General features: G+C 39.9%; 1 protein-coding gene across 1 annotated transcript in view; it reads left to right on the top strand.

The window, feature by feature from the left end:
- Window positions 1-16,223, top strand: part of HOMER2 (homer scaffold protein 2) — a 167,871-nt gene that overhangs the window by 98,854 nt on the left and 52,794 nt on the right. Inside the window, exon 4 of the mRNA XM_066592666.1 lies at window positions 11,782-11,874. Coding sequence (XP_066448763.1) covers window positions 11,782-11,874 — 93 coding nt within the window. The remainder of the gene's footprint in view (window positions 1-11,781; window positions 11,875-16,223) is intronic.

The raw sequence follows: 16,223 nt of genomic DNA, 5'->3' as shown, positions 1-16,223 counted from the left end.
ACAATTTGGTAGAGCACGCCACAAAGATTTTTTTCCTGTTTGATACAGTAAGGTCTGGCAAACCTCTGTGGGTGCCACAGTACTTAGGCATCATGTGACTGTATGTATATTAAATGGGTCGTGTCACGTTTAAAACTTATACCAAACTCACAGGATAGGGCATAAGTGTCTGATCAGCGGGGTCTGCCCGCAGGGATTCTCACCTCTCATGAGTGGGGGGGGTTCTGTCCCGCATATGAATGGAGCAGTGGCAAAGCATGCACTCTCCTTCTCTCCCATTCATCTCTATAGGGCTGCCAAAGATTGCCGAGTGCTTACAGAGGATACATTTTATACTTGCCACAACGTCTGAGCTAAAAAAGAAAAAACAAAAAACTTTGAAGTTCAATATGATAAACATGTTTGACAGAAGTACTTGTTCATTTTATATAGATACGCACATGCTGTGCCTATGTGAAATGATTAAAAGCACACAAATCCTCCTATGTCTCGTTAATCTGGTTCTAAAATATATAATTATGATCATTATTTTTATATTCTGTTTATTTCCGTGTAAACCACAACATGAGTAACTTTAAAGCGGCCCTTGTTAAAAAAAATAAATAAAAACCTTGCACCTAAAATAGTCTGAGTTACATTGTGAGGAAGGCAGCTTGGAAATAACACTGCAAGTAATTCCCATAGCAACCTCCTACTTGTCAGAACATCTCACATACATGTCCTCCTACATTCATTAGAAAATGTTGTCTGCTCTACCCAGACACTTTCTAGAGGATTGTGATTTGTCTTTTTCTTGATTTCCCGTTCTCCATTCAGCTTTTTCTTATCTGCTTCTGTTTTTTTGCCCCAATTAAAAACTAAATCCATCTCTAGAAATGCTAAAGATGGGAGTAATAGAAAGCCGTCTTGGAGATTTACTACATTTAATATATAGTCCTTTAATATTTACATGTTCAGACAGTAAACGGTTATAGGCCAGCTTACCTCCATAAAGACTTTAGGAGTGAGGAAAAGTCTCGGCAAAAAAAACGTGTGTGTAGAATATTATATTATAATGTAACATTACAATATGTATTACAGTATTATATATTATACAGCATTATACATAAGGTGTGTGTTATAGGGTAATTGTGATAGATATATATATATATATATATATATATATATATATATATGATTATGCAATAGAAAGATGAAAATATAGTTACACACTCTGATCAGCCAGGGTATTAAAACTGTGTGCCTAAAATTGTGTACATCCCCCAAATACCTGACATTGGTACTAAGACTTTAGCAGCAGTCCAGCACAGCCCATAGATGCTCGACAAGATTGAGATTTGAGGAATTTGGAGGCCAAAAAGTAAACCTATAAAACTTCCTTCCTGAATAATGGTTTATTATCCTTCTGAAAAAACGTCACCGGCATTAGGGAATACTCATGCACTGAAGGGGTGTACTTGGTCTGCAACAATGTTTAGGTAGTACCTGGCTTTCACATATCAAAGTTCCATCCACATGAAGGCCAGGACCCAATGTTTCGCAGCAGAATATTGCCCTCATCATATTCCCTTTACTGGCTTGCCTTCTTTCCATATTGCATCATGGGAGAGTCTTTCCCAGGCCTACCTCAGGTTTAAACCCAAGCTATCCATATGATTTAAAAGAAATTATCATTCATCAGACTAGGCTTCCTTCTGCCATTGCTCTATGGACCAGTTCTAATGCTCATGTGCCCATTGCAAGCGCTTTCAGCGGTGGACAGGGGTCGGTATGGGCACTTTGATCTGTCTGACTACACAACCCATTTGTAGTAAGCTGTGATGCTCCGTGTGTTCTGACACTTTTCTATCCTAGCCAGCATTAACCTTTTAAAAGCTACTGTTGTTCTTCTGTAGAATTGGACAAGCTCAACTAGCCTTGGTCACCCCAGACCTTGTCACTGATAAACTAGTTGTCCTTCCTTAGAACACTTTTTGTAGGTAATTACTACTGCATATCGGAAAATCCCTCAAGAGCTACCATTTTGGGAATTCTCTGACTCTCTCATCTAGCCATCACAATTTGGACCTTGCTAACACCTCTTAGATCCTTAGACTGCTTCTAGTACAACATCCACTTGAATTGTGTTAAGCCAGAGTCCTAAAAGGTTTGCTATTTGTGACCAAATCAACCTTATCGCCTATCCTACGTTTGATCGGTTTGATTGCTGCAACCCCCACTGATCCTGAAAATGGAGGCCCGGTGTCAGTTTCTCATCACTTTGGGGTTACAGTCCCCGCCCACATTGAGGAGTAGATTGAATAGAGTAGCGGTTGTACATGCATTAAAGGGGGAACACTTCCTTCAATGCCAGATTTCAGTGCAGCTTGTTAGAATGCATCTTTTTGTTGCTGGGTAATGGACTATTAAATGCTAGGGTTCTGTCAATATTTATTCATGAAAGCTTCAAACAGCTAGCCCCCCTTATTCTATGTCATATGTATTTTTTAAATTAAGAATTAGAGCATTTAGTAAAGGTCCCTTTACACAGGATGAATGTCAGGTGCATAAGCACCCGACAGCCATCCCATAGACTATTGCTCGTGGCTTCCACACGAGTGATTAGTCATTTAGAGAAAGAAGACCGAGAAGACTGAGATCTTGCCTAGCCGTCCACCTCCTTTAACTGCAAACAGGCAGTTGTTCATAGATAAATGATTGCCTTTTTACATGGGACGTTAGTCACTTGGTTTTTAGCTCAGTTAAAGACCAAGCGGCTCCGGCAAGTGAGTGATTTCTCACCCCGAAATCCTGTTAGTTGACTCACGGCCCCTATTGTCCGAATTTGCCATTTCTAGTAATTATTTGGGTGATAATTGTCCCATATAAAGGTACCTTAAATTGTCTTGTACTAGTCATTCCTTTTTCTTCCACACAATCCTATTAGAGCTGTTGAGGTCATATAGTCCTCACTTTACAGAAGCCAAGGAAGTGGCTTGTTCAGAGGAACTGTCATGGCAGGATAACTTAAGTTCATTAATGAAATCTGTTTCCTTGTGACTCAGGCTTCTCATTCCACTGATGGCAAAGTCAGTGGTAAAAAATTGGTCCTTTTTGGCCTTTTTTTTAAAATATAGAGTTATTGAAAGGATCAACCTCTTGTATCAGTCGTGTTAAGGGTTTGCCTCACTGGAGTAGATCCTCTTTACAAGAAGATGTTAGAGACTTTGAATGCTGCAAAAGGATTGGGAGACCCACCATCGCAGAAGACCATGTACAGTGCTACTGGTTCCTACACAGTTGAAAGTTTTGTATTAGATAATGGCACAATATATTGTCTTTTCCATTAAATTGATTTCCCGTTCCCTGATTATTTTTTTTTCTCGTTTCCCTCATTACTTGCCTTTAGTGACAATACTTAATGTTGTGTGTTTGGTTGCCTGAGAAAATACTATGCGTCTGACCCACATTTCACGTATCGTTCCTCATTATTACAGCTTCTGGGAAGCATTATTCCTAAAGTCTTTGCAGAGCTGTTGAAGAATACATAAATGTTGTTCTTGTGCTCGTTTTCAGGTTTGAATGTTATAGGCAGCATGAAGATAACTTCCCCTTTTTAGGCTTAGAGGGTTATTAGCGGTGCAGCTAAGTACCCCCTGGATCACACTTCACCTCCATTCTTCTTCAGTTTTATTTTCTTCTTGAGAAACAATACATACTCGTGTACTGTGCAGTGGAAGAATAATCCTCTGTTGTACAATACATTGTAGCGATATGTTGCCGGAGAAAGAATGTAAATTCTAGCTGCAAACTGATAGTGCCACAAATTGTGAGAGACTCGCTAAATTCCAACATAGTGTCAGATGAAGTGATTACAAGTTGTTTCTAATTGCAGCAAATATTGAGCAGGACAAGGGTTAAGCTGTCTGCTTTATTGCCGTAGCAACCAATGAATCACTAATGATGGTGTAAGACTACCAAACCTATTGCTCCGAATCCCTAAAAATAACTTAATTGTTTTTCTTGAGCACGTCCATGCTGCAGCCGGGGCTGACATCACACAATGAGTCTGTATGACTTCTGTAGTACTCCAGTTCCAGCTTATGGGAGGTCTGTCAGCTTCACACTGTGAAGGCAGTTTTTCTTGGGAGAACCAGTATGCATGTTGAACGGATTTCTAGTATTCATGCGGTATGAAAAATAGTAATGCATTCGCATGCACTGTATATTCTTTCAACATGCAGAATTGCTCACACCCTTTCACTTAGGAGTCTTTCATTGGAACGTTTGACCTTGCTCAGATTGGAGATTGACTATCAAAGCCTCCAGTCAGCTTTCCCTAATTTATCTTATGGTGGAGGGTCTTTGGCAACCCTGAATTTTTTTTATATTTAAGTACTTACACAATGATGTGAACTGTCTCAGTCCCAGTAGTTCAGGGGTCTAGTTTACTGTAGGTGCTGATGGTCAAATGGCAGCCAACTGTATTACTAATGACATGAAGGGATTTAAAGAAAATCTGGTGTGGGGGTGATGCTTCTGATTGTGGAGAACATAACAAGATCAGATATAGATTCATAGGGTAACTAGCTTCCAATATTTGGTGCAGTGGACTGTTTATTCCATCACCGATTTGCAGGGATTTGAAGTGACTCTCCTGTGCTAGACAAACCAAGATGGCCGTACCACTTCTGACTACCTGATGCACACTATGCGTTGGTAGTGTATTAGTAGTCTAAGATTCTACTTGCTGCTCTGTCATAAGGTGCATCAGGTAGTCAGAGAAGTGGTATGGCCATCTTGATTTATTCAGGACTTGAGGGTCGCTTTTTTTAACCTGTCTCCTCCTAGAAACACTATAAATTATGGTGCTTATAGGATAGATCCCACTGAGTCTAGGGGTGTAATTTTATACTTACTGGGCTCCCCGTTCCCCACGGTCACCCTAGGAAATTGGCACTCGTCTGTCAGTATAGTTCTTTTCATTTAGTATATGTGTGTGCACTCCAATGTTCACCATGGGAGTGTGTGCGTATGGACTGAAAGAAAACAGTCATGTCTGACTATATATACTGACTGTTGCATCTTACCAAATGCTGGATTGGAGCCGCTGTGTAATAGCCAAGCCGGTCGCTGGAGAGTAGTCAGAATAGCCGGGAGTCATTATCGGGAAGTCATGATATGCGGTACAAATGGATGAAATGGAAGCATAGTCAATGGAAGCCAAAAGTCAGCAGCAGGAGGCATCGATATGCAGTGGAGGAGTAGGAGGAACAGGAGCTTGATCAAAGTGGTGGAACACAATAATCATGCATTGAGGGAGTGGTAAAGCCAGGCTTTTATAGGAGATGCAATGAAGGTCAGGAACTGGAGGCAGGGGCTAGTTAACTGGGATCAGAGAACAAGGTTAAGACATATGCAAGAAAAGTGTTCCAAAGCTGGATAGCTCATCAAGAAGTTGGAGGTTCCCAGTTCAAATCCTAACACTGACTTCCTGGGGTGCAGCTCAGGAATAAGGAGCCCAGTAAGTATAAATATTTTTCCCTCTAGCCCCTGACTCAGTGGGACCTATCCTATAAGCACCAGAACTTAGTTTATGGTGCTTAAATAAGTGGCAGGTTCCCTTTAAAAGGGTTATACCAATTTTCAACTATACCACAGGATAGGAGATGAGTATCTGATTGGTAGGGGCTGACCTGGGACTACTGCCACTCAGAAGAACGAGAATTATGTGTCTATTTTTTGATAGATAATGGGGTTGTACATCCTGCCTGAGCTGCTGCTCGGAACTATAAACAGCAGTAACAGAATATACATGGACATGGGAAACTTCAGTTGGAAATTGGCCTACTGATTTCTATAAAACAGTGTAGTGGGCATTTTCGATGACACATGCCAAGGTCATTCTGCAGGGTGGAGGGGGGCAGTGACCATCACCAATTGTGAATGGTGGGTCATGTGTTATCCTTATATACTGATGTAACTAAGTTTAACTTCTATGTGATAACATTCTGCAACAAGTTATCTTCTACCATTAAAAAAAACTATTGGTCTCTTATCTTAATACCAAACCCATTGTAAAGCATTTAAAGGCTTGACAAACTGTGGCACAGAAAGCTATCCTAACATGCTACATCTCAAGGTAAACGCTGCTCCATCTGTATGTGTTTACTTTCATTGTAATCCTACCTGTAGTGATAACTACTAATAATAATCTTTATTTGTATGGTGCCAATTTATTCCGCAGCGCTTGATAACTGCTGAGACGTTCTCTCTAAAGAACAGGAAGTATCAAACTATCATTGTGCTTAGTTTCTTTTTGTTTTTTTTTCAAACTTCTCTTTATTTGTTGATTTTTGCATATTTTTCAATAAAAATAGTACAAAGACATTGACATCACGCTTGTTGTTTTACATAGTATATACCATATGTAACATATAGATACTAAATCAGCTGTTTGTATTAAATTAAAACAAACTAACAATGCTAATCTATCATATCAATTTGCCTCTGTCGTCTCGTGGTTTGTCAGATCCTTGCGATTTTCTTGCAGATGTGTCCGTTCTCTTTGGGAAGATTAGCTTCTCTCTCGTCCCGCTAGTCTCCCTAATGTTCCTTTCAATTCTTCTATTAGATACCATTTGGTATATTTGAAAGGAGCAACTATAGCCGAAATCTCAGAATCTGAGAAATGCGATACCAGAAAATGTTTCCATTTTTTAAAATGGTGTTTTGCCCCTTTCTCCTTGTTGCGCTCCACTTCTATTCTTTCTAGTGTCATTACATGTATGAGCTGTGCTTCTACCTCCATTACATCTGGCATTGTTTGTTCTAACCAGTGTTTAAGTAATGCCCGTTTGGCTGCCAAGAGAAAAATATGTAGGAAAGGTGGTAATGTCTGTTGGTCTGGCGTGTCCATTGTCTGTTGGTCTGGCGTGTCCATTGTCTGTTGGTCTGGCGTGTCCATTGTCTGTTGGTCTGGCGTGTCCATTGTCTGTTGGTCTGGCGTGTCCATTGTCTGTTGGTCTGGCGTGTCCAATGTCTGTTGGTCTGGCGTGTCCAATGTCTGTTGGTCTGGCGTGTCCAATGTCTGTTGGTCTGGCGTGTCCAATGTCTGTTGGTCTGGCGTGTCCAATGTCTGTTGGTCTGGCGTGTCCAATGTCTGTTGGTCTGGCGTGTCCAATGTCTGTTGGTCTGGCGTGTCCATTGTCTGTTGGTCTGGCGTGTCCATTGTCTGTTGGTCTGGCGTGTCCATTGTCTGTTGGTCTGGCGTGTCCATTGTCTGTTGGTCTGGCGTGTCCATTGTCTGTTGGTCTGGCGTGTCCATTGTCTGTTGGTCTGGCGTGTCCATTGTCTGTTGGTCTGGCGTGTCCATTGTCTGTTGTGGTGCAGTGTGGAATAGCATGGATTGTATGTCTACCGATATTTTTATCTTCCATTTATTCAAGATATGTTGTGCTATGGTAGTCCAGAAGGCGTTTACATATGTGCACGACCATATACCATGTTCAAAGTTGGTAGCGTGTGCGCCACACTTTGGGCATTCTACCAATTTATTAGGTCTATGCGGTGCTGCAGGTATGTTGAAGCCATATATGGCGTAGTATCATTGTGCTTAGTGATGACAGAAAAAAAATGCAGGATTTCTTCTTTTAATGTAAATAATGAAATAGAAAATGTAAAAATCACAAAATATTCTGAAATATGCATTAAAAACCTGATTTTTAACCAGGTCATATTCTGATTATATATTCCCTTCAAATCATTTTTAATATAACATTTTTTAAGCAGTTGAGGACTATACCTGACAATAGATTCCCATTAAAGAACACTAAACTTAGAAATAAGTGGTACAAACAAAGAGGAGATAATCTTGTTTACATCTTGTCAGTCTGCTGTATTTTCTGCATGTACCTGAAGCAGTGTTGTAGGACGCCTGCAGAGAACACACAAAGTTAATGTCCTATTCATCTGTTGCATTTTTAGTTTGAGAAAGCCTGAATGGGTGGGCTTTGGCAAATGAGGCGGGGCTTAACATTCTTTTTGTCCTAGTGCAGGCAGGGCAGCTGCTGCTCCAGCGAGTTGTGTTGCAGCCAGACAGTGAGGAGGAAAAGGAGGAGTGCGGGCATGACTGAACTATTAGAAATACATAAAGAAATATTTTTTTATGTATTCCAAGTTTAAATTGTAATATGAGACGACACAACAAAAGGAAAGGAGATAAAAGGAGGAATTGCAAATATGCTTTTTTTCTCTTTACCTGTTTTCTACATCCCTTTAAGCATAGCAGAGATGCTGTAAACCATTTTTTTCTAAATAAAAACCAGCTGGTGAAGTCTTTATAATGTTACATTTAACCCTTTCCAATCTACTGTCTGACCTCTGAAGACATTATGACTTGAGGCTGTACAGCTCCGATGTTGGAAGACGTCCGTCGGGGTTCTCTTACTGTATATTGCCAGCCTCTCTGCTGTCGGAGCCTATCCAACGTGTCACCTCATGCAGTAATGGCTTTAGCCAGCATATAGCGCAGTTGTATAACAGCAGAAAAAGAGTAAGCCCCCTAGGAAAACCAGGATATAAATTGGTTTGGAAAGGGTTAAAGCCAGAAAATCTTAAGGGTATGTTCACATGTGACGGAATTTCCTCTGTTGAAAATTCCTCAGCAAATTCTGCAACATTTCCACATAAATATCTGAGTCAAAATCCACACCGTATGTGTGGATTTTGATTGCGAATCATAATCACCGCCGAATCCCATGAGTGGCGGAGTGGTCATGTGCATGTGACCGCCCGCCGCTGCTTCTTAGTTCTATGCTGCTGGTATCAGAGCTACAGCCAGGATAGATGAGTATTCAATTTTAGTTTGTTTTAAGCTCTCTTTACTTTTTTTATGTCCCAGAAACCCCCTTTTAAAACATTTCTACTTCAAAACAATAATTTTGGTTGGAGATGTTGCTCATGCAGTTTTTTCACTGTTCATTTAAAGGAACATTCCAGTTTCAGCCATTTATATTTTTTTAGTATTAAAAATAACTTTCAATATGCTTTCTGTATCATTTCCTCATAGTTTTCAAAATCTTTGTCTGCAGTCAATGAGAACTTTCATTGATTACTCCCCATAGATATAATTCTGCTGCTTTTATGTGATGGACAGACATGTCGTTCATAAGTGTCTGCATCACATGACCAAGACAGATTTTGTTCACGGGAAGTTAGCAATAAAACGTTCTTTTAAATGATGGCAAGCAGAGTTCTTACAAAATCGCGAAGATCTGATATGGAGAATATATTCAGTGACGGTATAACTTTTTATTACACAAATAATATTTACTTGCTGAAATGAGAATAACCATTTAAGTAATCTTGAAAGGATAATGGGATTTGCAGTCCTGATACCCTAGTTGATTAACATTGGACGTGTCTGATGAATACAAAATTGTTAATTTAATTAAAACTGTTGAAATCCTGTAATTAGATCTGTTTTTTTTTTTTTTTTCAAATGAGAATAATTTCTTGGAGCTCTTTCAGTAAATTAATGGGGAAATGCACAGGTGCTGTTCGAAAAAGAAATGTTTTGTGGGTGTATTGCCTACTGGTTGTTAAACAGAAACAGCCAAATCTGACACTCGTTGATTGACTCCCATCAGTGCTGTACATAAGGACAATTAGCAGGAAACATTTAATAAACCAGGCACTTCAACCACAGGCTACTTAGTGGCCTTAACTTTGCAATTACATGCCAGCGTTACTTCCATGCAAAATTTCAGGCGGAGAAATGATGATTCTGGACAGTACCTGGATAGTCCAATGGGCGGTCCTATCAGTGATTGACAGCTGTGTGTGTATGACTGTACAGGGGGAGCTGTCAATCACTGATAGCTCCGCCCATTGGACTGCTCAGCTCAGAATGAGCAGAGATATAAATTAATACAATACAAGTTCTACTGAATCTTTCTCCATAAAACTACAGTATATACCAATCTGCTCAGCTCCTCCTGCTCTATAATATATCATCTGCAGTTTGGACAGCTAATAGATTCCCTTTAAAGTAAAATATTGTAGTCTCAAGCTGCAAGTGCCAATTGTCAGAATTACGAAGTTGTAAGTTCAAGAGAAGCCTGTTAGAAGACTGCAAGGGATATTCAGATTAGAACTGAAACTTAAATGTCCCCTGATAGTTAGATGATAACTTATAACCAGGGAAGTAACCATTAGATGCTCTTGTTGCTGCAGGGGAGGTTAAAGTACTGTAGGTTCCCCAGACCAAGAGCAGCTTTGGTAATGGCTCTTCACTTTCAGTAGTAAAGGGTAGGTTTAGATTAGGGTATGATAGTAGGAATGATATGGATAAGAGTTGTCTGAACCAGACATTCCCTTGTAACAGCCACCATGTTTTGGCATTCAAAGGAGCAACAGGCTAAAAGACTGTCTGGTTCTCCCAATGCAGCAGCAGACTAAGGAGTCATACTATGCAATGTAAGTGGAAACTAGGGGTGCTTCAAGTTACATTTAATTGGAAGACTAAAGCTCTATCTCTCTATGCCTTACTTGCATCTGAACAATTCCCCATTCCCGTGCTGTCACCTGTGGAAGTTGGCACATTGACAGTGCATCAGACTCCCCTCTGCAGGCTGTGCACCACCTGCACTTACATTGTTACGCCTGTAGTGATGAGCCGACTGCACTGTCTGCACTTTAACTTCCGTGGGTGAAAGCATGGGAACAGAGAGCAGAGTATGTATATAAAGTACATCTATGGACTCCTTGGGACCTGTACTATGAGCATCATAAGGTGATTAAAACAGGATACTGAAACATTCTTTTTTCTCCCCCTAATATTTTATTTTATGTGCGGCCACTGCTCTAATTAATCTTTACATCACTGCGAGTGGGTGCAGGTAGTCCACAATGGTAAGAAGAGGGGACATGGGACCCCCATTTTTGGAATAAGAGGCGTCTCTGTGGTGAGACCCCCATGATCAGACTTTTATAAAAGTCAATCTTGGCACAACCCCTTTAATAGGATAATGCTGACAGGCACAGGACACTGAAATAGAGAAGTATTGCAATGTATTCTATGAGCGAGCAAGTGATCACATGTTCAAATTCTCACAGGGGGGCTCCTAAACAAAACAAAAAAAAAAGTTTGAGTATTTTAAAAAAATTAATTAATTAAGGTTAAAAAAGGCACTTTTCTCAATTTCATTAAAAAATTATATATAAAAAAAGCATAATTGGTATCTGTGTCCATAACAATTCAAAAACTATTAAAATACAGCGCTATTCATACTGCACGGTAAATGCTGTAAAAAAGAAATAAAATAGAATGCGAAAAAAGTAAAACAAACCAATGCCAGAATTGCTGTTTATAGTTCACTTCGCCTTCTTAAAAGATTTAATAAAATATTATCAGAATTTGCATGTATCCCAAAGTTATGCCAATACAAACTTCAGATTGTAAATAAAAAATGTTGTTGAATCTGTCAGTCGTCAAGTTGTATGAGAGTCCTGATTTGGGACAGACAGGAGTGTATGGATGACCTGGATGTGCTGATTGCACTATAATGGTCAGTGCACTGTTGACTTGGAGGGAAGAGACAGTACTGTACCGTGCTTAGGATTACAGTACTGTACCGTGCTTAGGATTACGGTATGTCATATGCAAAAAATTACACAAAGCATGCATCTAGCACTCCTGCATCACTTTTTATGTGGAAGCGACAAGTTCCCCCCCAAAACACCTTCCCCATAATGTGAATTATTCAGGATTGCTTATTAACTGTATTTTTTTTGTTACAGTTTGCAGACAAATTTCAGGAAGTTAAAGAAGCTGCAAAACTGGCCCGAGACCGTTCGCAAGAAAAAATGGAAACGTCTAGTAATCATTCGCAAGTAGGTCTCTTACATTCTACTAAACACTCACCGTCCATTATATCAGGCTCATTAAGTATTTATGGTTGTCTGCAAGTGGTTGTTCAAGTAGGGTGTCTGTGGTGCGGTCTGACCAGCAAGATGCTAAATACAAAACTGGGCTTGCAGCATTGTTGTTCCCACTAGAAATACTGTAAGCCGCTGCCAGAAGTGTCTGGTCGCTACTTCTTCCCCTTTAATCATTAAAGTGAGCATGAACATGCGTCCAAACCATATTTATGGTGGAGTTGGGTGAAATGGACTACAGCTGTTAAATGTGCATAGTTGTCTTTATTCTCTAAAGAATTCAGCATTTCTTTTTGGTTTTACGTTCCGGTGAATTATGTCAAAATTGTAGATATTTCATCTACAGTGTTAATGTATTTGCCGATGACTTCAATAGAACAAACTTTGTCTTGCATTAGGACATGCAGATTTGCAGATTTTAATACGCCCTCAGGTCTGCTCAGACATCTGTTTTGCCTTCCAAAACCGAAGTAACACTGTAAAATCTGTGTCAGAATCTGCATGGATAATTCACTTCCAAATCTGCATATTTCAGGTCATTATACCCTCTTTATTCTGAGACAGGTGGGCCCAGCATTTGAGCCTCTTAATCCACTGTGGTGGAACCTGTATGTAGGGCAGCCTTTATTCCCTATAGGGCCTATCCTATTATTATGGGTCTTGAGGATGAACTTTATATTCTGGGTTAGCACATTCCAGAGAACTGATGCAGCCCTAGTAAAGTATTAGAGGTGGGAATGGGAGGTTCGGACTATGGCAGAATTTAGTGTAAGGTCATTAGCCGAGCGGAGAGCATGGGTAGGGGGGTAGACAGCGATGAATGAGAAGATATGGGGCGGTGGAGAGCTTTATGGATGAGAGTGATGAGTTAAAATTGTACTCTAGTGGATGGACAACCAGTGCAATGGCTGGCACAGCACGGAGGTGTCACTGCAGCAGTTAGATTAAAAAAAACGAAACTGAAGACGGACTAGTCCTAAAGGAGTTACTATGCACAAGGCAGAACATTTGTGCTTTTTATAATGTAGCATATCTAATATATGGCTCATATGATTTCAGGTTATATTTAGTCTATAACATTTCCAGCAGTGAAAATTATACAGATTATACATAAACGGTGCAAAACTCTTACACAGTGATCCATTTTAAAAGTGTGGAAAAATTAAAAAGTACATTGAAAATAAGGAACTAGGCAAACCGCGTTGGAATCCGGACTGTGAGCCTTGTTTTAAAGTGTTACTATGGCAACCAGGACTGACTGTGGGACGCCCACCTAGTACTCGCTGGGAAGAAAACGATTACATGCCGGGAAAATTTGTATACTATTTGTAAATAACATCCTGCTGCTTAAAATATTTATGCCCACTGTATATTTTTAGCACGCTAGTCATGCCATGTTATAATGCTGAGGGGCATTTGTATTTCTCGTGTGAAGATTTACCCGGGCTGTTTGCATTTTTATACAATGTGAACACGCATGCAGGTGGGTAACAGTTGTTTATATTTCCACTGGCATAAATGGGACTAGTTGTTTATGGGTGCCTAATGGAAACAGTATGGAGGCACTGTGATATAAAGTTGCCATTTGTAACAAGGTTCTCAGTTTAACAGAAACAATAGCGCAGAATACAGCGCCTTCGCTTTCCACTAAGAAAACAAGTATCAAACAGAATGGACCCTTCAATTTTTTTTTTTCTTGCATTATAGGGTGACGGAACTTAACGAAAAGGTTTACATTTGGTTCTGTTTTTGTTCATTTTATCATTCAGTTTTAACCCTTTCCAATCCAATTTCTATCCTGGTTTTCCTAGGGGGGCTTACTCTTTTTCTGCCGTTATACAACGGCGCTAGCTGCTGGCTAAAGCCAGTACTGCATGAGGTGACACGTTCGATAGGCTCTGACAGAGAGGCTGGCAATATACAGTAAGAGAACCCCGACGGATGTCTTCCAACAGTGGAGCTGTACAGCCTTAAATTATAATGTCTTTAGAGGTCAGACAGTGGATTGGAAAGGGTTAAATAAGCATGCTTAGTAAGGGAAGAAAGACTAAAGAATACCGAATGATCAGTTATAAACGGATGTAAGCAGATTCAGCTAATAAAAATGGCCCAGTATTCTGTTTACCGGATGGTTTCCATCTGGTTCCGTTTTAAACTGATTTTGGTGCCTTTTTCAATTAAAGTAATGGATCCGTTAAACGGAAAGCAAAATGCTGCTGTGAACGAGTCCTTAAATGTTCTGAAGACTCTGGAATGTAATTGTAATATTATAATAATATCCCTTCATATCTTACAATTCCGAGTCTTTGTTGTGGTTGGTTTAATTGTTCCAAACAGATGCCATTGGTAATCTTTGACATTTTGGCGCTATGTGAATTTAATGGAGTGTTTCTTCTTCGAATATAAAAGCTTCATGATTAATATGAATAAATGCATGAGAAGGCTGGTGAATATGCACCATTAAACATGTCATCATGTTTCACGTAAATGTTTCATGACCTGTGGCATACTTTTATGTAAGTCGTACTGTAGAACGTGGTCCTGGATCATACTAGACTACCTCAGGCAACGAGTTTTTGTAGATTGACAGTAATCTTGTTGTTCTATGCTAGTAACTCTAGATTTAGTAAAAAAGTAACTCTGTAGATAGTGTTGGAAAACTTCTTCAAGTATTGGGTTGGATTATGCTTTTATCAGCTGGTCACTTAGTCCCTTATAGCAGAATGCTGTAGTCCCTGATATAATGTTATGGGCTTTGCTTGTAAATTTGAACATAAAAGCAACAAATATAACTTTTATAAGCTCTTAACCATACTTTTTCCAACCTCTGAGCTAATGTAGGGGAAAAGACGAACTATTGGTATACAGGATGGAGAGGTTTGACTCTATGGATACATCTAATGTTGTCCCTAAGGATCTATTATTGAAGCCTATGCATTCTAGACTACAAATTCCTCCATTGCCGTTGAGAATGGAGAGGACTAAGGACAGGTGGATGCCTTTCTTTCTAGACTTATTTCTATAGGACTGTGTTAATTTGTATATATTTTGGGTAATTTATTTCTTCCTCCTTCCTCCTCATTATATATGCTATGAAGAGGACTACTGATCATTTTGCCCTTGTGATCTTTACAAAAAACTAGTTACTTGTCTGGTATTTCAGGAGCACGCACTGTTCAACGGACCCCCCTCCCACCCTCCCCAAATCTTCACAGATCATTTAACAGCTTGGTCTCCAGATTTTTCTGCATCTGCCAAATCGGAAGTCATACTCTTGTTCCATCCTTATTAACACAGCTTCATAAAACAACATGAAAGCCTGCAAATCCTTCAGTAATTCCTATCATTTTTAGAGCTTACATACTGACAGGCAAGGATTTCTCTTCTGGAAGATGCCTGTCTTTGAAATCAAATCACATACTTTTTGAAGGAAAAACCTTAAACTGCTTCAGTATTCTGTACATGCATTAACCATTATTGCACCAAGGCTTTTATATGCTGAACTACTGGCCCTTGTGTGTAACTGGAGGTGTCTGAGTAGATAGGTGAATGGATAGGTAGATGGATGGGTATTAAGTGGTAATGCTGAGAGCGCAGCTGCTCTTAAACACATCTCATTGTGTTCCTGAAGCAGATCACTTTTTATTAAAACTTTTCTTGGAGGCTGGGTGACCAAAAAAATGTAATTCTGTCATTCTGTTTTGTTTTTTTTTCCGTTGACATTTACCATGCAGAATAAATCTTCCATTATTTTGATAGATTAGATTTTGCGGATTCAACGGCATCAAATATACAGTATGTTTTGAAATTTTTTAAAATTAGGAATACAGGAATCCGACCCTACCCATCTGGGTCTTCAGTGCGGATCAGTGCCGACTGGTGCACCGCCGCATATGTGCAGTAGAGTTTTTTTTTTGGTTTTTTTTAAACTCCTGCTTTTCTGCGGCATCCTAGGCCCGTCCGCAATGTCAATTGGGCAGTGGACATTGGGCCTTAACAGCCGTGATAAATGGAAGTGTTGCCGGCAGGTGTTAGTTGTCAAAGACAGCTGGTACCTGCTGTGTATGGAGCGGGATCGGTGCACGATACGACTTCATGCAAAACCTGACACAGAAGGACATACATGTATGTCCAAAAGCATCAAGTGGTTGAAAATCTGGAAGGGTAAAGATAACCATGTACAGACAGGTTGTTTCTGGGTTTTTGCTCCTTGTTAGGCCGCATGCACACAGGTGGGTCAGATTCCACATGCGGAATCCTGCCCTAACCTCTTCAGGCGACCCCGCATACCTGAAATTCGCTTG

The sequence above is a fragment of the Eleutherodactylus coqui genome, chromosome 2 (genome assembly GCF_035609145.1).
Source record: "Eleutherodactylus coqui strain aEleCoq1 chromosome 2, aEleCoq1.hap1, whole genome shotgun sequence".
NCBI lineage: Eukaryota > Metazoa > Chordata > Amphibia > Anura > Eleutherodactylidae > Eleutherodactylus > Eleutherodactylus coqui.
This window is presented reverse-complemented; position numbering and strand designations above follow the sequence as displayed.